The sequence below is a fragment of the Molossus molossus genome, unplaced genomic scaffold, assembly GCF_014108415.1.
Source record: "Molossus molossus isolate mMolMol1 unplaced genomic scaffold, mMolMol1.p scaffold_m16_p_12, whole genome shotgun sequence".
NCBI lineage: Eukaryota > Metazoa > Chordata > Mammalia > Chiroptera > Molossidae > Molossus > Molossus molossus.
The window spans coordinates 51,171,148-51,195,306 of record NW_023425347.1 but is presented as its reverse complement, the minus strand read 5'-3'; the positions used below and the strand labels follow the sequence as shown (position 1 = coordinate 51,195,306).

Below are 24,159 nucleotides of genomic sequence, written 5' to 3'. Positions count from 1 at the left end.
ATTCATTATAATTTGGGAAAATGCTGAACGATACACATTTCTAGGATAGGAACAAGACTGGCCAAATAAATTGGTAGACAAATTCACAACAGAATATTCACAACAGAATATTTCATAGTCTTCAAAAAGTAAGTTTCAGGGAATGTTTAATGTAGGAGAATGTTCACAGTATAATGCTAAGTAGAAAAGCATGACACAAAACATTAGATTTAATCTTAATACATAGGGGAAGATAACAATTCACAAGTAACAGGAGACAGTAGAGGAAATCTTTTCAACAAGGATCATCTTTGAGTTTAGTTGAAAATGATAAGGACGAGTAATCCAGGGCAGAGAGTAGTTCAGGAGAAGAGAGAGTTAAAGTAAAGGCCTAAAGGCTTGGAAGGTCAGGTGTGAGTAAGTGCCAGAGGGGACTGGAATTTTGGCAGCTGCTGGCACACCTGGCTCTGATACTTCGAGGCTGATAGTGAAGGTGGCAGGGAGCCAGTGAGGACTGCAGCGCACGTTCGGATTTAAATGTTGGAGATGGTTATTCTGGTAGCACTGTGACCTCTGTAACGTGCGCTCTGTCTTCCAGCAGGATCCCATGATTTCGGTACGCTCTTCCTGTGAAGAGCTCCCCCGCCTTCTTTAAAACTTCTCCAATTTGCAAAACGTTTACTCCTCTTTTATCTCTTAATTTTCTCAAATCTTGTTGCCTTTTGTCATCTCTCAAATAATTTAATTCAGTGCGAATTTAAATAGAAGCAGCTCCATCCGTGGCATTTATTACTTATGAGGTGAATGAAGATAGGGATTTAAATGCTCAGAACGCTTAAAATTGTTGTTTCAAATTGCACTTTTAGTCATTGTAGAATAACAATAAAAAAATTCAGATTCAAAACAAAACAGTTCGGTTTTAAAAAGAGCCTCCGATTCTGCCGTGGGAAGCGTTCATGAGCGCATCTCGCGTGCTTCTACCTTCCTTCCAGCTTTAAACTTGTTCAGTTAATTTTCCTTTTATTTTGACTCTTCTTTCAGCCTGAGGGTGACATCAAATAGGCTTATTTGTTTCATAAATCTCCTAAAATCTTTCCAATTATAAACTAACTGCCTAGATTTATACCCAAAGCAACCTAATTGATTAAAAGATGATCACTACAAGCCCTGTTTGTTTAGCTGAGTTTCACAGTTGCAGCATTTGCTCTGAATAGACAGAAGGCCCAAGTGCCACCATCAGCTGCATTAATTAAACTATGAATGAACACAGATAATGATAGAAGTTATCTATTGAAGAATGATTGAACAATGAGTATCAAGTCAAAGTTATGATTGAAGAATGAGTATAAAGCAGCATGAAATGTCATTGAAAAATGCTGTCTCTAAGCTGTTTGTGTCAGAGTGAAAAGACGGGTCTTTCATCATGTCTTGTGAAGGGCACCGTATCGACGTTGTGTCACCACACAAAAGACAAGGGAGGCCTGAGAGGAGAACTCTGCGAAAAGGCTTTCTGAGTGGCTCCTACTAAAGGCACCTGCTCGAATCTTGGAAAGATGTGGAGTGACGTGTTTCACATAAAGTGGGCTTTTTTACAATAAATATCTACCGCCTTGTACCCAAATTTTCATTAAACAAAATATTTTATTAAAATGCAACTCTGGGTTCTCAATAAATGATGCTGAATAATTGATCTTTTTCTTAATAACTCAGTCATAATCAAGAACATAAATCATCACCTTATACTTCAGTATAAAAAATGTCTCAGGAGCCCTGGCCAGTGTGCTCAGTGGTTAGAGCATCGACCCACGGATCAATGAGTTGCGGGTTCAATTCCAGTCAAGGGCATGTACCTCGGTTGTGGTTCCTCCAGGCCTTGGTCGGTCATGCGGGAGGCAGCCAGTCCATGTGTCTCTCTTACATTGATGTTTCTCTCTCTCTCTCCCTCTCTCCCACTCTATATGATGATAAATAGAAAAATATCCTCGGGTGGGGATTAAAAAATGTCTCGGGAAATATTAAGGTACAAGATCATCTTATGAGTAATTTATTTAAGAGTGAAGTAAGTCATTAGACCAAGTTTTACCCGAACCTAAGATTCTATTAATTAAGTAGCCTCTATCTGAATACTTTTGCTCTATTCCCTTATTCTGTCTCTCTGTAGACAAGCCTTCAGATATTGTTCCAGCAACTTATTAATTTAGGCTGTCACCTTATGAAAGTGAGATCTCCAAGAGTGTCCCAAATCTTAGAAATATGTTTCTTCACGCTGCTCTTGGCTCCGATTGACAACTTGCCTGAAAACAACATCCTTTACTAGACATAAATGTAACTTTTTTTCTTTACAGAATTAGAACTTTTTTTCTGAATTTAGGCTATCATTAATCTAATCTTGAAGTCTGATTTCTACTGTCTTCTCCTGCTATACTTGCATATTTAAGTCGGTAGATAAAAATTCCAAGAAAGAATATATGGAGAGAGGATGGAAATATTAGAATAGTTATTCACCTGTGTGATACAATAAGGAGGTATTTTGAGGAAACTTGTATATGCCACTGCTTAGTACAAATCTTTTCTCAAGAGATTTCTTTCCCCAGATTGATTCTGTAATCCTTAGGTTGATGTTCTTTAAAGTAGCTTAGATGACAATAATAATGGCAATGAGGAGGAAGACAAGGAAAGCAGCATTTTTAGTCTGGAACAGTTAGAGAAGTCCTTAAAAAAAAATTGAGCTTCAATAAATGATCTAAATTTAAATCCTATGGACTTTTTTAACAGCACACACTGTGACTCATAGACAATGACGTAAATAAAGAGTAAAACAGAACATTCTATTGATCATTCTAAGACGTTCCATTTTACAGGCTTCTATAATAATAGGTGCTATGATGTTTTAAGACCTGCAAATAGATTATAATAACCAACATGGTTTAAAAAGGTATAATGGGGTTCACATGGATTGGCAGCCTTGGTATAGATGAAGAATATGGATGAGGGACATAAAGTATTGGGGGTGGTGTAAGCTGGAGCACAGAACTGAAAAGTGTGCTTATGGAATTACTGGGTAAAATAGCTGAAAAATTGGGTGGAAGAGAGTTTGAACATAAAGTTAAAATATCTTGTAGACCAGCCTTTCCTAAAATGTGTGATTCAGAAAACTGATTCCTAATTACACTGATAAACTTTAACATTTTCTGTTTTTTCATATTAGGAGATTAGTCGAGATTCTTAATGTGTATGTCAATATATAAAATGAATAAAACTCTAATATTTTCTTTTATAGCAATTATCATAATGTGCAATTATGGATTTATTTGCACAGTGTTTTATTCAGTATTCATCTTCCTCACTCTCCAGTAAATTAATTAGAGTAGGAACCAAAGTTTTTATAGTCGCTGGTATTTCCTGCTCATATAACCCAGTACCTACCTACCACAGAGCAGACGTGTAATAAACATGTGTTGAATAAGTGATGGTAAAAGAAAGCTATCTGGAAATAGCATACTTCCATACAGTTCTGGTTTTGGCAGTACTACCAGGATATGATGAGTCTGATCCAGATTGAATGAATGGTACAGAAAAGATGGGGAAGATGTAAGATGTTCACTGTAGAAGAAAAGAAAGGAGTAGATGACTCCAAGATAACAAAATTAAAAGAATTAAAGCATAGCTAATTGAAACAAGAAATCAAGAAGGAAAAAAGCACAGTGTCTAGTACAATGTAGGAGCTTAGTAAATATTTCCAAGCCCTGCTTTAGACTAGTTGAATTTTATTTGAAGACAAGTAGCTCATTAAGCAGAAACTAAATCAGGGATGATGGTTTATATTAGGAATAATTCATAGAAAGAGACTCTTGAAATCAGTAGATGAAAATTCTTGGGGAAAAAAATGTGTCTGGAGAGAATGGAAACATTGCTGTACTTAGAAGTAACTTGTCAAAAAACATGACTTAGAAATATTTGATAAGCTTATTCTTGGTACCAGGCATCATGCTTTTCTCCTTGATGTCTTGTTTTGATTGCTAATGTGATAATATCACCATTAAACATCACAAGGGTTGTGTCTTAATGAGAGATCATTGATCTTTATCAAGACAAACTGGTGTCCATATATTGATAGCAAATCAAATCATGTATAATTGCAGGGTTTCAGATATTGTTATGATACGATGAAAACAAACCCATGAAATCTGAGTATTTTTGAAGTGTGATCATTTTAACAATCAAAAAACAAGCCTCAGATGCTCCTCTTGGAGTCCTAGAATCAAATGCATGTTGTCGTGATAAGGGGGTTTCAGAGACGTACTTGAGGGTAGGTAATGGTTTTAAAAATGTTTCTTGAAGTAGGACATGGAGAGAACTTGGCAGTTTTCCATATCCCTGTGGCACATTCAGTGAAGCAATGGGTTCCTCAGTGAATAAATAGAAACATTTGTTATTTGAAAAATATAAGTCTGTGCCAACTAATGAGGACAGCCAGAGTATTGGTCACAAGAAATCTTGGAAAGATCGAACTTTCTTTTATCCCCTTACCTCTCAAGGTATGTCATATTATGTAAGGATAACATGAACAGATGTAGGTATGAAATCCTAAGGAATGCAGAGGGAATGAAAGTCGGGTATTTTGATACCTGTATTCTTACAACTTGAGTCAACTGCTGCAGGCATAATTCTCAAATGGTTGAAATTATTTTTGGTGTAAATTATCAGTAGAGAAGGATTTGAAGAATCTAGCAAGGTGAGTCTCCCTTTTGCTTCACCTAGGTGAGGCCTTGTCAGCAAGTCCTGCTGTTTGAATGCATTTGATTCTGGGAGAATATCTAAAGGGAGGCTGTTCACTACACACTGTGGTTATAGAAAAAATTCCCCTTTAGCTAATCAATTTAGTTTTTTGTTGTTGTTTTTTGTTTTGTTTTAAATATGATTCAGGAGAGAAGGGAATCAATGCAGTATTGTAAGTATCCAGAAAAAGATGCTCTTATCTTTGATTTCAAGGAATTTACTAGAAGGGCCTTACGAGGAAATGATGAATACTCGTTTTGCATTTGCCTTTTTTAATCCCTTTGAGAAACTGAAAATCTAAGAATTCCTCTTTTGGATGTGCTGAGGAATCTGATTGCTTCTGAGTCAAGCTCCAAACACTGGGTGTGAAGCTACATGCCTCTGCGGTATACTGGGCAATGGTCATGCTTCAGAAAAAAATGTGTGTGCTTCTGTATATTCTGTATGTAATGTAGGTGTGCTTTCTTGTGTTTCATGCTTACACAATTACTGAAAAGCTTTCTCAGTCTGCCATATTGCATTTCCATATCTTTGACATTCAAACAATTCTTTAAAACTGATCACTAAGAAAGAGGACAATGTTATTGGTCTCACTGCCACTCCTTTATTCTGTTTTGCATCTATAAAGTATCCTACGTGAAAATCACTCCCGTATGTGTGTGAGTATGTGAGAGACTGTGTGTGTGTGTGTGTGTGTGTGTGTGTGTGTATGTGTGTACTGGTAATAACGTCATGTTGGTAAATCGCGTAAGCTATACACCTTCCCAGCAATGTAATGCAGGATCTGCTAATGAAAAAAAATCAGTGGCTCTGCAGTAAGGAGATATGAAATGCAACCTCAGGTCTACTAATTATTCTGTGTGTGACCTTATGCACATCACAGACTCACTAAACCTCGATTAGTTATTAAAATATGAAAAATAATATATGAATGCCTGTTTTTTAATGAAAAACTAAGGTGATACATTGTAAATTGTTTTGAAATTTTTGCAGACTATACAAATAAAAGTTATAATTATCTTAGCTCCCATATGCATTTGCTAATACCGTTAACTTTCTCTAAGATTTTTAAATTTATTTTGCAGAAAGGGGAAGGGAGAGGAAGGTAGAAACATCAATGTGAAAGAGAAATATGGATCAGCTGCCCCCTGCATGGCCCTACTGGGGATCAAGCCCATCACCTGGCATGTGCCCTGACCAGGAATCCAACTGGCAAGCTTTGGGTGTGCAGGATGACACCCAACCAACTGAGCCACACCAGCCAAAGCTGCAGTTAATGTTTTTAAACTATCAACTCTAGACCAAGTATTAGACAAGTTATTGGAAATATACATTGTTGAATAGGCTGAACATGACAGAGGTTTCAATCTAGTAAACAGAATTGATATTGAATTAAGTAATTAAAATGTAATCAAAGGGAATTGTAACATACAGTTAGTTGGAACACATACTTAAGAATCATAACCTGCCTTGATGAATAGGAAGAAGCAATTTTCCCTTCTTAACCTAATTATTTTTAAAGGCAAGGGAAAGGGGCATCTACAGAGGCAGTCTCATTGCGGAAGGCCCGAGCATGAGAAAAGTCATGTAGCCCTAAGAACATAAAAGACGCTGTGAATGGCCCTGGCCGGTTTGGCTCAGCGGTTAGAGCGTTGGCCTGCGGTCCTGAGAGACCCGGGTTCGGTTCCCGCTAAGGGCACGTACCTCGGTTGCAGTTTGTCCCCGGCCCTGGTTGGGTCGTGTGGGTGGCAACCACTCGACGTGTCCCTTTCACGTCGATGTTTCTCTCTCTCTCTCTCCCTCCCACACTCTATCTGAACAAAAAATAGAAAAAATGTCCTCGGGAGAGGATAAAAAAAAAAAAAAAAAAAGACGCTGTGAATGCAAGAAGCACAGCAAGGAGAGAGAAGAGTAAGTGGTCGGCAGCAGTCAGAACGCAGTACATTATTACCCTTGGTAGGCTAACGTAAAGTGGACTTTGCCTAGAGTTCAGAGAGGAGTCATTGAAGTATTTGTACCCAGAAGGTGACAGCATGATATTTGTGTTATAGAAAGGTCATGCCAGCTGCACTGTGGAGGCAGAGAGAGGGACACGTATAAATGCGAAAGTTAATAGTTTGAGCTAGGTTGCTGAGCAGTTGCACTTGGTTCAAGAAATGTTTAGGCTATTTGATGCTTAGGAACTGGTGATAGATGTGGGAAGTGAACGAACTGGAGAAGTCAAGAACAGTGCCAAAGTTTCTATATTAAGAAACTAGGCGAATCGTATTTCCATTCACTGAGATTGAGAACACAGGAGGGGTTGGAGGTTTGGCAGAACAGTAGTTGCTAACACTGTGAATGCTTGAAACTTGAAGACACAATTTAAGTGTTTTGTTTGTTTACTGTTGTTGTTAATCTTCACCTGAGGATATTTTTCCATTGTTTTTTTAGATAGAGTGGAAGGGAGGGAGGGAGAAAGAGAAAAGAGTGAGAGGGAAACATTAATGTGAGACAACAATGATTGGTCACCTCCCACATAAACCCCACTAGACCTTGGGATGGAACCTGCAGCCCATGTTCCTGTCTTTGACTGGGAATCAAACCCATGATCCTTCTGTCCATGGGCCCACACTCTAACTACTGAGCCAAACCAGCCAGGGCCAATTTAAGCATTTTGTATGTGCTCTCTTACTTTATAGACGACTAAACTGATAGAGCTAAAACGGTGTGCCCAGAGTCACACACCCAGAGAGTTGTCTCTATAGTCTTGACCATCATGATGAGCTCCACACCTTTCAAAAGCATCACTTCAGCTTTTAACAGTTACGTATGAGATGCACATAGAATATGAAGTAGAAATGATACGTGAAATATAACTGGGTAGAGATTTTTAAAAATGTACAACTATCCACTCATTAAAGTTGCATGAAGTGAGAGCCGGGAGAGGAGAGTGAGGTGGCAAAGCGAGAGAGTGTATGATCAGAAGGGAACAGGCCTGGGGAGAAAAACGCGAATGCTGGAAATCTCGGGGTTTGGTAGAGAAGATAGCTCCCTCTCAGGATACTGAAGTGGAGGAAATGAAGTGCAAGGATGGATGTCAGAAGAGTGAGCCGTCAGGGGAGTATTTCCAAATGAAGAACGGAGTTCTCTGCTCAGCATTTCTCATAGGTCAACTAATGAGGGATAGAAAGCCTGAAAGTGATTAAAGAAACATTTTTCTTTTAAACATGGAAGTTAATCTCCCACTTTCCTTATTTATCTATTTTTACAACCAGGTTTCCACTAAATTAAAGTACAAATATATACTCATGGAGCAGAAAAAATAAAAGAAGATATCAGGAGATGAGATTGCAGCAAATGTTGAAAAGACTGGGAAAAAGATGTAGATGTCGTTTATATTCATCTACTTGCAAAGTGCATTATTAGCTATATTATAAAGTACTCACAATGGGATATAAAAATTAATTTGCTCCATAGACCTCCTTAAAATCTTGAAGACAGCCCTGGCCAGTTTGGCTCAGCGGTTAGAATGTCAGCCTGTGGTCCAGAGAGACCCGGGTTCGGTTCCCGCTAAGGGCACGTACCTCGGTTGCAGTTTGTCCCTGGCCCTGGTTGGTCGTGCGGGTGGCAGCCACTCGATGTGTCCCTTTCACATCGATGTTTCTCTCTCTCTTTCTCCCTCCCACTCTATCTGAACAAAAAATGGGAAAATGTCCTCAGGTGAGGATAAAAAAATAAAATCTTGAAGACAACAGGTACCAGGCAAGGAACTGAAGAGATTTACTACAGAAACTTGACTGAAATTCTCTATACACAAAACTGCATGGTTGTGCCCCAAACAAGAGATGGGACTGTTCTTTGGCTCGCCGCCAGGTCGTCCTGCAGTGAAACCTATTATGCATACAGAGCTTTCAATTCGCTTTTTAGAGCTTCACTCTTCAATATTGAAGGTCAGCCAGGGATCACCAGATATGTTTTTTTTAATCCCTATCATAAAAGATAAAGACCCAAATAAACAAACAAAAAATAGAACTCAGAAACAATGCAAGAAACAGGAGGGAAAAGATTTAAAGTAGATAGTTAATATCCTCTGAAAAAACGTGAACCTTTTATGGCTGCTGAAATACAAACAAGATACTCTGAAAAAGGAGCATACATTCCGGAAGCAACAAATAACTTCTGGAGAGTAAAAATATGCAATCAGACATAGATAGTAGAGTAGATGGATTCAGAAGATCAAGTTGAGAAAATCTTCCAGAAAATAGAATAAAAGGACACAGACATGGAAATTACAAGAGAAAAAACTAATTGTTGCCAGAGAGAGATCTAAGAGGTAGGTCCTACATTCCTGCTCATCTGGACTGCAGAAGAGGGGAACTAAAACAATGAAGAGGAGGAAATTATCAATTAAATAACAGAAAATTGAACAGAATTGAAGGATACATGCTTCCAAAGTGAAAAGGCCCAAGTACCTGTACAATACAATTAAAACACACACACACATACACACACACACACATCAAAGCACATTTTCATGAGATTTCAAAAGATTACAGATAAGATACAAATTCTAAATGTTCTGGTGGAAGGGAATGTGGGTGTAAAACAAGATTTTTAATAATAATAGGACTGGTTTCCTGGTAACAACTTTAAATGCTAGAAAAGAATAAGTTAAAATGCTTTCAAATACAGAAGGAAAATTATTTCTGACCTGGAAGTATATATCCAGCCAAACTTTCAATTATTTGTAGGTGAAATAGAAGCATGTTCAGACATGCAAAGTTCTTAAACAATGTACCTACCACAGATGCTTTCTCAGTAAGTTATTAGATGTTATATTCCATCATCAGATGTTAAATCCCAATAACTCTAGAAAGCAAAAAGACATGGGATCCAAGAAATAGTAGATATAACACAAGAAAGAAAAGCAAAATTCACAAAATAATAATGAAGAGACATTTCAGGATGACAGTTACCTATCAGGTCTAGAAAGTCAACCAACCCACACAGGAGCAGGAAGGACCAGTGCTCCTGAAGGGTTATTTCAGGGGAGGGGGATGATTAAAAATCGAATTACATGTGCTTGACTATACCAAGAGGAGATGGGATATTGAATTCGTGGCAGGTACATAGAAAATCCAACCAAAGAAAACAAGAGGTAATTTTTAAAGAAAAAGAAAGATGCACAAGAAATAAAAGGTGATTCAATTGCAGTGGAATGTAGTCATCATAAAATAAATACTAGTACTTTGAAATGATATGTAGCTTTTTAGAGCTTCACTCTTCAATATTGAAAGACAGCCAGGGATCACCAGATATATATTTTTTAAATCTCTATCATGAAATATAAAGACCCAAATAAACAAACAGAAAATAGAACTCAGAAATAATGCAAGAAACAGGAGGAAAAAGATTTAAAGCATATATATATATGAATTTATTAGAAGAAAGATAAACTGCCACATTTCATACTAGCAACCTAGAACTGAAAAATCAAGAGTAGCACTATAATCAAGTTATTTAGAAATTTAGGGTAGAAAAAAAAGCTCTAAAAAGTTGAAAGTTACTACGTGTAGGGAGCATAAGTCAGGAATGGAAGGAATTATAATTGAGAAATAGTCCATGAATTCGATACCAAAGTTATCAGTGGGTGGAGAGGATGTTCGAGAGATGAATAATATGAGGAAGGGCAAAGAGATGTTACTGCCAGGTAATGAGACCACTGAAGGACAGAGGTTTCACAGGATGAGAGAAGAGTGATCGTTTTTTAGAAAACAAGGAGGACAACAATTCCACTTTCCAACCCAGAAATTTCAAGACGTTTGAAAATCATCCTGCTGCATTCAGAAAGCCTGTAAATGAACCAACTTTCAGCTGCAACTTTGATGGGGAGGGAGCATTCAGTGGAGAGGATGAAGTTCATTGAAGTTGAATAAATGTAAGGCATGATCTCAGAGTTCAGAGGGAGTCGAAGAAGGAGAAGCTGGGCCAGAGGAAAACCTCAGCACGTTGTGGGAATGAGAAATGGAACAGAAAGGTGATCAAAAGAGCCTACATTTTAGGTCAATGAAAGGCAAAGCAGTTATAAATACATTAAATTCCAAAAGTCTTCGTGGTCAGTGGACCCTCTGGCCAAATGATTCAGGTGCAAACCTGGATATTCTCTTTGTTCTCGTGGTTCATAATAAAAAAATTTGCTGGTAGCAACAGATGGATATCAAAACTAACCATGTTGTTCAGCATAAAAGGGTAAGTACAAGGCACCAGGCAACAAAAAAGCATGAACAATTGATTCCTCACATATCTGTGGGTCATCAAAGCAGACAGGGTATACGCCTATAGTCAGCTCTCCGGCATCACAGCTGAGTGGTCAATGTGGCTACTAGTGACTCAAATTAAAAACCTGGGAATCTCTTAAGACACCTTCTATTCCCCCACAGCCTCCCCTTTCATCTCTCATTTAATCCATCACCAACACTTTGGATTCTGCTTCTTAAATGTCTTCCCAGCTTCTCACTCCTCTCCATCCTCACTGCTGCAGTTAGAAGTCTAAGCCAACATCGCTTACCTTTATTACTGCAATAAACTCAGCGTTTACTAGGTGCCTAATAAATGTCAGATATTTACTAGATGCATTTATTGGTTGCCTAATATGTGTTAGATTCCACATGGAGACATGAAAAACACCAACCTATAATCAGGGGTGCTTCCATATCTTGGTTATTATAAATAGCCCTGCAATAAATATAGGGGTACATATATCTTTTCAAACTAATGTTTTATATTTCTTCAGATATATTCCAAAGCGGAATTGCTGGATCATAAGGAAGTTCTATTTTTAGTTTTTTGAGGAACCTCCACACTGTTTTCCATAGTGGCTGCACAAATTTGCAATCCCACCAACAGTACACAAAGTTTCTCTTTCCTTCATATCCTCACCAACACTTACCTATTGATTTATTGACCATTCTGACAAGTGTGAGGTGATATCTTATTGTGGTTTTAATTTGCATTTCTGTGATGATTCGTGACATTGAGCATCTTTTCATGTCTGTTGGCCATTTATATGTCCTCTTTGGAAAAACATCTATTTTGTCTTCTGCCCATTATTTTAATTGAATTGCTTGGGGTTTTTTGTTTTGAGTTGTATGAGTTTTTTTTGTTTTGTTTTTGTTTTTGTTTTTTAATTTTAGATATTAACACCTTATTGGATAATGTTGGGGAGCATCTTCTCCCACTCAATAGGTTGTCTGTTCATTTTGTTCATGGTTTCATTTACTGTTCAAAAACTTTTCAGTTTGATGTGGACTGTGGATTCCTTTAAATCTTGTGATAGGGTTGTTTCAGCCTCTGGGAGCAGCGAGGGCACCTATCACAGGGAGATTTATCTTCTGCTTTTACGGGGACAGAGTGGTCAGGATTTTCTTCTTGCAGGATAGTTTCTTAAGTAACTATAATTCAAAATAATTAATATGCTATTTGGGGATATATTGGGGTGACCTTCCCTGGGCCCCAACAGAACTCACTTATTATATAAGGAAATAGTACAGATAATTAGGAAGCCACACAAGTATTGCTCTGGGCACTCAGAGGTAGACACAAGTCATTATTCTTCCTGGCGAGACATTCACAGACATAGTGCCCTTTTGGTTAGAATAAAAAGTTTTTTAAATGAATTATCAGTACCTGATGTAGTTGGAGGAAGGAGTCCCAAGCATGATTATTTATTTATTCATGCCTTCATTTGCTCATTCTGCATTTGTTGTTGAATGTGTACTACATGTCAAGTACCAAGACAAATGCAAAAAATGAACAAAACACAGTTTGTACCCTCAAGAAGTGTATTGTCTATGAAAAATATGACATGAAAAATAATAGATTTAATAAAGTGTTGTAGGCACCATGATACAAATCTGTACAACATGTATGGTATTTAGTCAGTTTAACCTAGAGAAATGCCAAGTATGTTGCAGGTTTCAACCATAATTACAAGTTGTTTTCTCCCATTGAAATGATAGGATTCATGAAGATAAGCCGTCATTCTGAAACACATAACCAATCTAACTGATCTGTCACTCCAATAGAATATAAGCTTCATGAAAGCAGAATTTTCTCAATTCATTACTCTATCCCCAGTACCAAGATCAGTGCCTAGAACAGAATGGTTATTCAATGAGTATATGTTGACTGATGATATGAATTTGTGGGTCAAAAAGAAGACATTATAAACTTTAGGTGTGAAAGTTTAATATTTTTGCAGAAATGGGAGAAAATTATTTTTTTTCACAATTTCTGGAGGTTTCTGTTTTGCACTGTTATTTGTGTAAATCTGAAAGAGATCAAGGAAAGATCTTATATGCATGTATCCATAACTCATGGACACAGACAATAGTGCAGTGAAGGTTGGGGGGGCAGGTGGAAGTCAATGGGGAAAAAAGGGGGGAATGTCTGTAATACTTTCAACAATAAAGATACTTATTTATTTATTTATTTATTTATTTATTTATTTATTTTTCTTTATTTTAGAGAGAAAGGGAGAGAGAGAGAAACACCGATGAGAGAGAACATCAATTGGCTGCCTCCTGCATGTCCCCCACTGGGGATCAGGCCCACAACCTGGGCATGTGCCCTGACCAGGAATCAAACTCGTGACCTCTTCGTGCATGGTTTGATGCTCAGCCACTGAGCCACACCAGCTGGGCAATAACGATAAATTTTTTTAAAAGCATGTCATAAAATCCATGTTTCAAATGAGAGTGTAAGCATGGTAGTAGAAGTGCACTGAGTCAAGACTGTGTCTGGCATAGTTCTGCTATTCCAAAGCTGCGTGGTAATGGGAAGTCTCCTAACCTCTCTAAAGCCATTGCTTTATTTGTTAAATGGGAATAAATCCTATCTCACATACCCGATAGGTTTGTCTGAGGATTAAAAGAGATAATGCATGGGCATGTCAAAGTATTATGTAATTATAAAATATATACCAACATTAAATTTCTAAGTTTTCAGTATTTCAAGAATGCCCTCCGTAGGCAGTTGATTAAGCAACTGTGTGTTTGCTTTTCTCCAGTGCAGTGCCTGGAGATGACCACCAAGCGGAAACTCATCGGCCGTCTGGTGCCGTGCCGATGTTTCCGAGGCGAAGAAGAAATCATCTCGGTGTTAGATTACTCCCACTGCAGCCTTCAGCAGGTGCCAAAAGAGGTCTTCAACTTTGAACGGACGTTAGAGGAGCTTTATCTGGATGCCAATCAAATTGAAGAGCTACCGAAGGTAATTTCGACAAACTAAAATATATTCTGTATATGAATATTTTATGACTTCCACAGACTTGACATAATGATAATGCTAAATATAGCCCTCTGTCCTGGTAATTGACAAATCACTCAAATTGGTATAATTTTCCCTGATATTCTCACTACCTTTTTTAAAATCGATGTTGCAAATTTATTTTAACAAACACCAGTCAGAATTTTTGGAAAATGTGACAGCTTTTCTCCTAACATTTAAGAGGAAAAATTTTTTTCTTTATTTTCTTTTATTTTTTCCATTTTATATGTAACTTCTTGTGATATGTTAGTAACCAATGGAACTCCATGGAAATCATCATTTTTCATAGTATGCCTTGATATTTTAATTTAATTGGGCATCCTATATTTTTGTGTGCTAAATCTGGCAGCCCTCGGTCAATCTAGTCAATTACAATCTTTTTCTAGATTCGTGTGACAGATTCTGTAAGACAAATACTAAAAGTATGATTAATTAATAAAGCACTATTTAATATTTACTACACAATATTTTAGGCTCGGGGGGGGGGAGGAATTATAAGAGAAATATCAATTCTTGCTCCCAAAGATCTAATTACAAAGAAAATGGAAGCATTGGAGGTAAATGCACAGTAATATATCATCAGAGCCAAAGAGCCAAATACTGTGGCAGAACTTGTGTATAGCAAAGATTTCTATTCTTGGAGAAAGGGGAAAGGGTTTGACCGAAAAGCACAGATGTAAAATTAAGATGTTATATATGGAGAGTAGAGGAGAGCAGAGCTGTGAGCAGTCTGGAGTTGAAGGTGCATGTTGGTGAGTTCCCACAATGTGTAGGGAGAGTATGGAGAGTGGAAGGACCCAGATTATGAATTTTTGAGTCATACAGCATTGTTTGACTTGATGCATTACGCAGATGATGCCACTGGAGAGATTTATACATCAGGTAAGTCACTAGGAGCTTTAGTAGCATCAACAATAAAATAATGCAAGTGGAACCAAAGACATTCCCAATATATTAGATGTATACTTTCCCAATGTATAAGAATTAAGAAGAAATCATTATCTTTTGTTTTTGGTATGTTTTATAGATTTCAAAGATCTTTCACATAATTCCTCGAGGTTTCAATGAGTCCCCCGTTCAATTTTGTTCTTTTCATAAAACAGCCCTGTAAGTTACTTTCTCCTAAAGTATGTGCTAGTGAGCTATGATCTAAGTTATCTGACATCGAGTTCTGTCATAATAGTACATTAATACATTTGTGCATTTTTAAGGAAATTGGAAACTAAGAAACAAAAAGAATGATGTATCACTAAGGGTTCATTATGTGTATTTCAAGTAATAGAAGACCCAATCCAAGTTAACTCAAACAAGAAATAGGATTGATTGGCTCACATGAGTGTGACGATCCATTAGGAGAGGCTCCAGAGTTAGTATGTTTTTGTTTTGTTTTTTATTCTCACCTGAGGACATTTTTGCATTCATCTTCAGATAGAGTGGGAGGGAGAGAGGGAGGAAGAGAGAGAGAAACATCAATGTGAGAGAGACACATCGACTGGTTGCCACCCACACAACCCCAACCGGGACCAGGAACAAACTACCACCAAGGTACATACCCTTAGTGGGAACCGAATCTGGGTCTCTGTGGTCTGTGGACTGACGCTTTTACCGCTGAACCAAACCAGCCATGACAAAGAGTTAATATGTTTTTATTTGCCTTGTGTGGGATCAACTTTATTCTGAAGCTGTCTTCTCTCATGGTGGCAGACTGGCTGCAACAGTTCTGGAGTTCACTTCTACGACATCCAAAAAAAGAATTATCTGGCTCCTGAAAACTCTCTTGTTCTGAGAAGGACAAGAAAGTGTCTCCCCCAGAATTCCACAACTAATTTATCCTTAGATCTCGTTAGCCTCAATTGTGCCCTTGTTTGTTGCTGATCCTATCCTTGGAATCCTCTGTGGCAAGAAAGAAGGTGTCATTGTGATTGGGTTAAACAGTGATGGGCCACGTCTGTGGAGTTGTGATCATTGGCAGCAATGCAAAGGGAAGGGGGAAAGGACGGTTGGGGAGGTTACCAATGGGCACTACAAACAAAAAGTTATAAAATTATTTTATGAGGAAAATTTTCTCTTAAGCAAAACCAATGTTTAAACATTTTAAACACTTGTAGGCAAAGTTTTAAGCCCTTCGGGGATTTAAATCTTTGAAGTTAGATTAAATAACATTTTTAAATAACATATTTTATTAAATAACATAAAATAACATCTTATTTTATGGGGTTTTTTGTATTCTTGTGGCATTGTTACCATTGTGATTTCAGATTTGTTGAGTAATGGATGGACCTAGAGATTATTATGCTAAATGAAATAAGCCATTCATATTCTTGGTATTACGTTACGGCAAGACTTACCTATTATAAATGTTTTTATTCTTTTCTTCCTGATATTTTATACTGAGAATAGTCTAGCTGATCATGACTCGCTAATGTAAGATGTTATACAACAGGAAGAGAACAGAGTCAGGTTAATGACATTAGGTAAACATATGTCAAGGATCTATCAGAAAAGATACAAAAAGAGACATGAAAGAACAGGAAGTTTGTTTTTGTTTTTTATGAGGAATAGTTCAATCTGTGTTGCTCAGTTTTCTGTAGTGAAAGATAAAAATACAAAATAGCATGCCTTTTATTTATTTTCTCCTTTGTTTTCTTGGCCAGGGAGATATATTGGAAAAAATATTGCTACAAGACATGTCGAAGATTTTACTGCCTGTGTTTTTTGTATAATTTTTATGGTTTCACAGCTTACATTTAAGTCTTTTATCTATTTTGAATTTATTCTTGTGTGTGGTGTAAGTTGGTGGGTTAGTTTGATTTGTTTTGCATGTACTTGTCCAATTTTCCCAATGCCATTTGTTGAAGAGACTGTCTTTACTCCCTTTTGCAACAGCATGGATGAACCTGGAGATAACTATGCTAAATGAAATAAGCCAGTCAGCCCGTATGGTGTGGCTCAGTGGTTGAGCATCAACCATGCACCAAGAGGTCACTGGGTCAATTCCTGGTCAGGGTACATGCTCAGGTTGTGGTCTGGATCCCCAGTGGGGGGCATGCATGAGACAGCCGATCAATGTTCTCTCTCATCGATGTTTCTATCTCTCTCTCCCTCTCCCTTCCCTCCCTTCCTCTCTCTAAAATCAATAAAGAAAACAATATTTTTATAGAAATAATCCACTCAGAGCCCTGGCCGGTTTGGCTCAGCGGTTAGAGCGTAGGCCTGCGGTCCGGAGAGACCCGGGTTCGGTTCCCGCTAAAGGCACATACCTTGGTTGCAGTTGTCCCCAGCCCTGGTCGGGTCGTGTGGGTGGCAACCACTCGATGTGTTGCTCTGACGTCGATGTTTCTCTCTCTCTCTCCCTCTCACTCTATCTGAACAAAATATCGAAAAATGTCCTCGGGTGAGGATAAGAAATAATCCATTCAGAGAATGACAAATACCAAATGATCTCACTTATATGTGGAATCCCATAAACAAAATAATATAACAAACTTGAAACTTAAATTCCAAAATTATAGACAGAGTAATAGACCATAAGAAGTAGATATTATATATCCTGTGTATGAAGTAGTATAGAAAGTCAAATATGAGAAAAGCAATACAAGGAGAAACTTCTTAAAACTTAAGAGCAACATTTAAAAAGAGAATATACATAATTTTGGAAAAGCCAATGAAAACTTAAAGATATGGAAAGTACATTTGGTAGATGAGATTAATTTAAATATATGTAAAAGAGGATCCGACTAAATCTGAAGCACCATATTTTAAAAGTTTTCTCCATTTAAAAGTTTACAATCTACTCCAGAAATATTATAAAGATTAAGAACCTGAGCTTTGGACCCAAACCAACCTGGGGTTAGATCCTAGCACTGATATTTAGCTGGGAAAGTGTTTTATTTTCTGAAAGCCACACTACCTTCATGAGCAAAACTGGGAAAATAATAGCACCACTCCTGTGGTTAGATAGATGAAAGATAGATGCTAGAAAGATAGATAGATAGATGGATAGATAGATAGATAGATAGATAGATAGATAGATAGATAGATAGATATTGGGTGAGATAATTCAAGTGGAATACCTGGAATAGAAAAATATTTAATAATTGATATCCATCATTCTCTTATCACAGATAAAAAAAATCTGTGTTAATTACCCTTGGCCAAACAAAAGTAAGATTTGGTAACATCTGAAGATAATTCTGGGTATTGACTCTCCATCAAAAAATTGTAGCACCATGACTTCATCCTTATCTGGAATTTCCAAAAATAAAGCTTTTAGGAAAACAATCCCCTGCCCTTAACTGGTGATAGGTTTTTTAATCCTAACATCAACACAGTACATTTGTGATAATACTTCCACTTCTCCAGAGAATGTCCTTGATTCACAGAGTCACAAAGTTACATCATTTTGTAGTAGATGCAACCTTAGAAATTATTTTATTTGGCCTTTATTATTACTAATAAGCAAATCCAAGCCAAAAAAAGGTAATTAATTTTCCTTAGGACACATGGGAGGTTATATTCTATTCAAAACTAATATCAAAGTCTATGAATTCGTTAGAGTAGAATAGGTTATGCTATAGTAACAAGTCAAAGTATCAGTGGGTAACTGAACAGTTTTGTTTGAATCCCATTGGTGTTTGCAGGAGCCCAAAGCTGACAACTACTTCAACTTTCCACTCAGTGCAGAAATGGCTACTTGTTATTTCTCTTGAAACTGTCATCCAAACTCTTCATGAACATTTCTATTAGTGAAAGAAATCACTACCTTAAAAAGCAGATTGTTGTATTACTGGAAAGTTGTGGTTATTCGAAAGTTCTGCAACAATTAATTAAAAACAAAATACGGGAAGAAATTGGATACTGGAGCTCAGTTACATGTGTACTGTGGATCACAAGACCCCGAACTAATAAATTTGTATTGAGAAGACAATTACACACACGTGTTAGAGAAAAATAACATTTTATAGTAATTTGTGTTTCAAAGAGTGTTAGATCCTATTTTTTAAAGGAGCACATGGTATATCCCTACAAAGAAATATTATTTGGCAACGAAAGGGAGTGAAGTATTGACACATGCCACACATGAACCTTGAAAACATTATGCTCAAGGAAAGTAGTCAGGAACTTATCAAGGAGGAATGTTTCAGATGGCTCAACATTTTGTCATGGCCTACCTCCAGTCACTGGACTATGAACAGCAGAAATCCTCATTGACTCTTCAGAAAATAAATGAGCAACCAAAATGCTCCTCAATCGTGCCAACAAACCAGCAGGTAAAATAAAGCTCCAAGTTAATGACCAGCAAATGGGCTGTGACAACTGTGTGGGAGCTGTTTGAGCTGAGCCTACACAAAGCCACACAGGCAGGCTCCTTGCTCAGAGACTTGGCCCCGGCTCGCTCCCCTGCCAGCAATCTCTTCCAAGGGCCTGATCTTTCGTTTCCTTCCATCTCTGCTCAAAATCACCTTTGCAGAGAAGCCTACCCTCTGAACCTCATACAAAATAACAACACCCATCGCCACCGCTACTTACTCCCCACAACGTTTTAGGCTTAATTCTATCTCTAGAAAAGTTTCTAGTACAATTCAATTGTTAAAAGTATAAAGGTACCGCCTGAGCACTTTATCTCTGTTATCAAACAGCAGCGTCAATAGCTCCCTCTGATAATGGCGTCTATTATTTTCAAAGAGTGAGACCTTTGACAATGGGCAGAGGTGAAGAAGGATGGGAAAAGTTGGAGCATATCTGCAAAAGACACAAAAAATAAAACTCACTTAACAGTGTTTTATTTTTTTTATTCTGTTTTTAATTTTTGATGCTAATTCTGGGGGTTAAGGTGAGCTGGGATAATTTTTGATGCTTCCCCACAATTTATTACCTAATGCAGAGCACGCTGCTTTTTTTTGTACTCTCAAACTCTGAGTACTTTATCCATATTAATTAGAGCTGCCAGATAATTTTTTTTTTCAAATAAAAGAAAGTTCTCTCTCATTCTAGAAGTAGTCAAAGAAAGGACGTCATAGAACTTATTTTTACATGTCTGGGGGGTAGAGAAGGAAATACGTCTTCCAAACGTCCTTTCAAATTTAATGTTTTATGATTCACTCATTTCAGATTTTTTTTTTTTAATAGAAAAGGTGATAGAAGGCAGCATTCAGACAAACAGTCTAGTAACTATAGTTACTGGCTATTATCGCAGAAGTACTACAGAACAATGTAAGGAGTTTGGAGAAAGGAGACCTAGGGTTGACACAGCTCTGACACTAGTCATGTGAGTTCACACATATTATTTAACCCCTTTGACCCTTAGCTTTTTCATCTGTAGTAGATGCTGACAAACTTGTTCCTTCTTGTCTCCTAACATTGCAGTGAGGATCAAATAATATAAAGTATATCAAGGCCCTATAAAAACAGCAAAATGATATGCAACTCTTGGGTTTAGAGAAATAGCTTATAGCTTATTTTGATAAGGGTATATGTTTAATACAATTGATTTACTTCTTTAATATACATTTAGACAAATTCAACACTACAATAAAATAAAAACTTGAATTGGTAAACAAGTAGTTATGGGTTTATAGTTGTCACGTTTCCCTAAAATTACAGTCCACAAAAACCAACTCACTATTTTATGTAAAGATGGCCATTTATTTGAAATATATCTGGAGTTTATAAAATGAATAGGAGCCTAAAGACCTTTACATGGGAAAATGGTAGGATCCAAAGGAGCTCTGGATGGCTGCCCAGAATCCAGCGCAGAGGACGGGATGGGCCACACACTGCCACTCTCACACCCCCGTGTGCCCATGGTGCTTGTTTGAGATGCAAATTCCAGATGTATCCAAAACTAATATGCACTGAGGGACGACCTTAAAAAGAAGGTCAAGGTTCGAATGCAGAAAGGAGAATGGATGCTCAACAGCAGATAAATAAATAAAATGTCCTCCAATCTTTCATATATCTTTTGGCTTCAGTTGTTGTATTGATTTCTTTCTTTTTTGTCATTCACTGATGTTTGCTAATAAGGATTCAGAAGCCTGAGGCCATATTTTTTCTTAGACCTTAAATAAAACTATTTAAAATAAAGGGCATTTGCTTATCTTGTGAGATGTTTTAATATTAACGAGATCAAGGATTTATAGAAGGACTTGTTCTAGAGTGACAAATTATGAGATGCTAATTCATAATTGTGATTTTTAGTTTATTAAAACTTGAATGAGCATTGATTACTTTTTCTTCTACTCAAAGGGAATCTTTCTAAGTGAATGAAACTATCACCATAGTTGCTGATTAAACAATTGTTATGATTAAGAAATATGAAAAGGTTTGCTCTAGATTAAACATGGCCTAAATTTGCAAATGTAGAACATAAAAACTGCCACTTGTTCAATAAAACTGCCTCATATTTTTAATCTCACATCAACAGATAATTCCCTAAGTGTTTATCTTGAAGAAACATAGAATTGTTCATCATCTTGGCATTTTTTATAAGTATTCCAACATATATATCTATGGAGGGCCCTCCTAAGATCCTGGGTTTAAATAATGAGAACAAAATGACCTTCAATTCTGTCACTGCCTCAAAATATTCAGGGTGCATGATACTGTTCTCCAGTGCCAAAGGTATAGAATTAATCTGAATATATAAAACCATGTCCAGAATAAAGCTGTCACATAAGTAATGCAGACATAATCCAAATGTGTCTCTGTTTAATCTTTTGCCTGAAGCATCTTTCTCCAAATCTAGTATTTTATTGCAGTTATTTTGCCATTTACATGCAGTATTTTTTCCCCAATAAATAAATAATGTAGATTGACTCTTTAGAAGCCCAAGGGAAAGTGAGATGAAGAACAAATTTGTGTAAAAAACATAGTTTATAAGTGGAACATTTTAGATAATTTCTTCTTACTCAGATTTCAGTCTTTGTTTAAAATGTGTTACTAGCCCAAAAGTTAATAGTATTAACAATTCTTGATTACATGTGTTAGAAACTGAAATTTCTGTCATGCCCTAGTCATTTTTTGAGCTGTTTTATTTTCCAACTGGACGTTTACTCATCCTATCATTTATTGCTGACCTTTACCCAAATATCAAATCTCATTGAAATTTCAATGAGATTGAAAACTCATTTGCTGCCTTCTACTGCCAATTTTAGATAAAACATATCTATTGATCTGTTCATTCATTCAGCAAACATTTCTGAGTACTAATTATGTACAGACAGCTGTTCTAGGTGCTGGAGATACATTATTCAGCAAGACCAACATGTTCTTATTCTCACAAAAATCTACATTGCTGCAAAAAAAAGAACATAGATAATTTTTTAAAGAAAATGTTAAGTAATGGCAAGTGTCATGATGAAAATAAAGCAGAATAATTGCTGGAAGACTATTTTACTTGAGAGGACAATGAATGCTTCTCTGAGGAGTGGCTTTTTTTAAAATATGTTTTTTAAAATTAGTTAATTTTTTTTTTTTTTTTTTTTTGAGAGAGAGAGAGAAACATCGATCAGCTGCCTTGTGCATGACCCCCACTAGGGATAAAACCCGCAACCCGGGAATGTGCCCTGACCAGGAATTGAACCAGGGCCTCTCAGTCCATGGGGTGATGCTCAATCCACTGAGCCACACCAGCCAGGCTCTAAGGAGTGACCTTTTATGTTGAGCTTTGAATGACAGGCAGAAGTCAATCATACAGAGCTGAGAAAAAGCATCCTAGACCAGGAAATATCCTAGGGTAAGAATGAGTGTGGCACGTTCAAAGCACAGAAAGAAGGCAGGTGTGTAAGGAGTGAGGAGAAGAGCATTACAAGATGCAGTAGGAGATGTAGGTAGATAGTGGGGCTAAACCATGTAAGTTCAAGTAAACTCATATCATAATCACTAATAAACCAAGTAATATCAAGTAAGCTTAATATTTCATTCTAAGTGAAATGAGGAGCCACTGAAAGATTTTACAGGAAAGGATGATATGAAATAACTTATATTTTAAGATTATCTTTCTGGCTGCAGTGTGGAAATACATTGTGGCAAGTCAAAAGTAGAGGAAAGAGTCCAGCCTGTGTGGCTCAGTAGTTGAACATTGACACATGCACCAAGAGGTTGCCGGTTCAATTCCCGGTCAGGACACATGCCCTGTTTGTGGGCCTGATCCCCGGTGGAGGCCATGCAGGTGACCAATCGATGTTCTCTCTCATCGATGTTTCATTATCTCTCTCCCTCTCCCTTCCCTTCCTTTCTCTCTAAAATCAATAAAGGAGGAAAAAAATTTTCTTTTAAGTAGAGGAAAGAAATAAGCCAGTGGCTTCAACTAGATGGATGTAATGAAGAAAAAAAGAAACATTTCAGATTATGCTTTGTAGGGGAGATTAATAGGATTTGTTAGTGGAATGGATTTGGAAGACAGGAAATGAGGACCTGAAAAGAGACTTAGAAAGAGTTGCTGTTGCTAAAGGAGGAAAACAGGGAGAGAAAGAATTGCTATGGCCATTTGGAAGAACTCATGTGTTGTTGACGTGGGAGGTAGAAAAGACAGAAGGAGTTTTAAAACGAGAGTAGTAAACTACGGGATTGACTTATATGACCATTGCATCGGCTAGTATTGAAGTAATATTAGTAATATTAGCAGTATTGGTGTCTTTGATAAGAGTAGCAGTATGGAAACCCAACAAAGCAGGACCGCAGAAGCAATGGTGGATATCCACACCACTCTTACGAGGTTTTGTTATGAGACAAAGCTGAGAAATGAGACACGTTAGAGAGAAGTTGGCGGTCAAGTTAAGTTCTTTTAATTTAATTTAATTTTATTTTTTTAAATTGATTTTAGAGAGAAAGAGGGGAAGGGAGAGGGAGCAAGAGATAGAAACATCGATGAGAGAGAACATCGATTGGCCGCCTCCTGCCTGCTCCACAGTAGGGATTAAGCACACACCCGAGCATGTGCCATGACTGGGAATCAAACTGGCGACCTCTTGGTGCATGGGTCAATGCTCAACCACTGAGCCACGCCAGCAGGGCAAGTTCTTTTAAAATTCTGTTTGTTTTCTCAATGACATTAAAACACCTTTATACAGAGATAAGAATGCATGAGAAGAA

General features: G+C 37.2%; 1 protein-coding gene across 3 annotated transcripts in view; it reads left to right on the top strand.

Moving 5' to 3' along the window:
* LRRC7 (leucine rich repeat containing 7) overlaps window positions 1–24,159 on the top strand; it is a 460,161-nt gene that overhangs the window by 151,294 nt on the left and 284,708 nt on the right. For all 3 annotated transcript variants that reach the window (XM_036256050.1, XM_036256051.1, XM_036256052.1), the window contains one exon: window positions 13,808–14,010. In XM_036256050.1, the coding sequence (XP_036111943.1) occupies window positions 13,808–14,010 (203 nt within the window). The remainder of the gene's footprint in view (window positions 1–13,807; window positions 14,011–24,159) is intronic.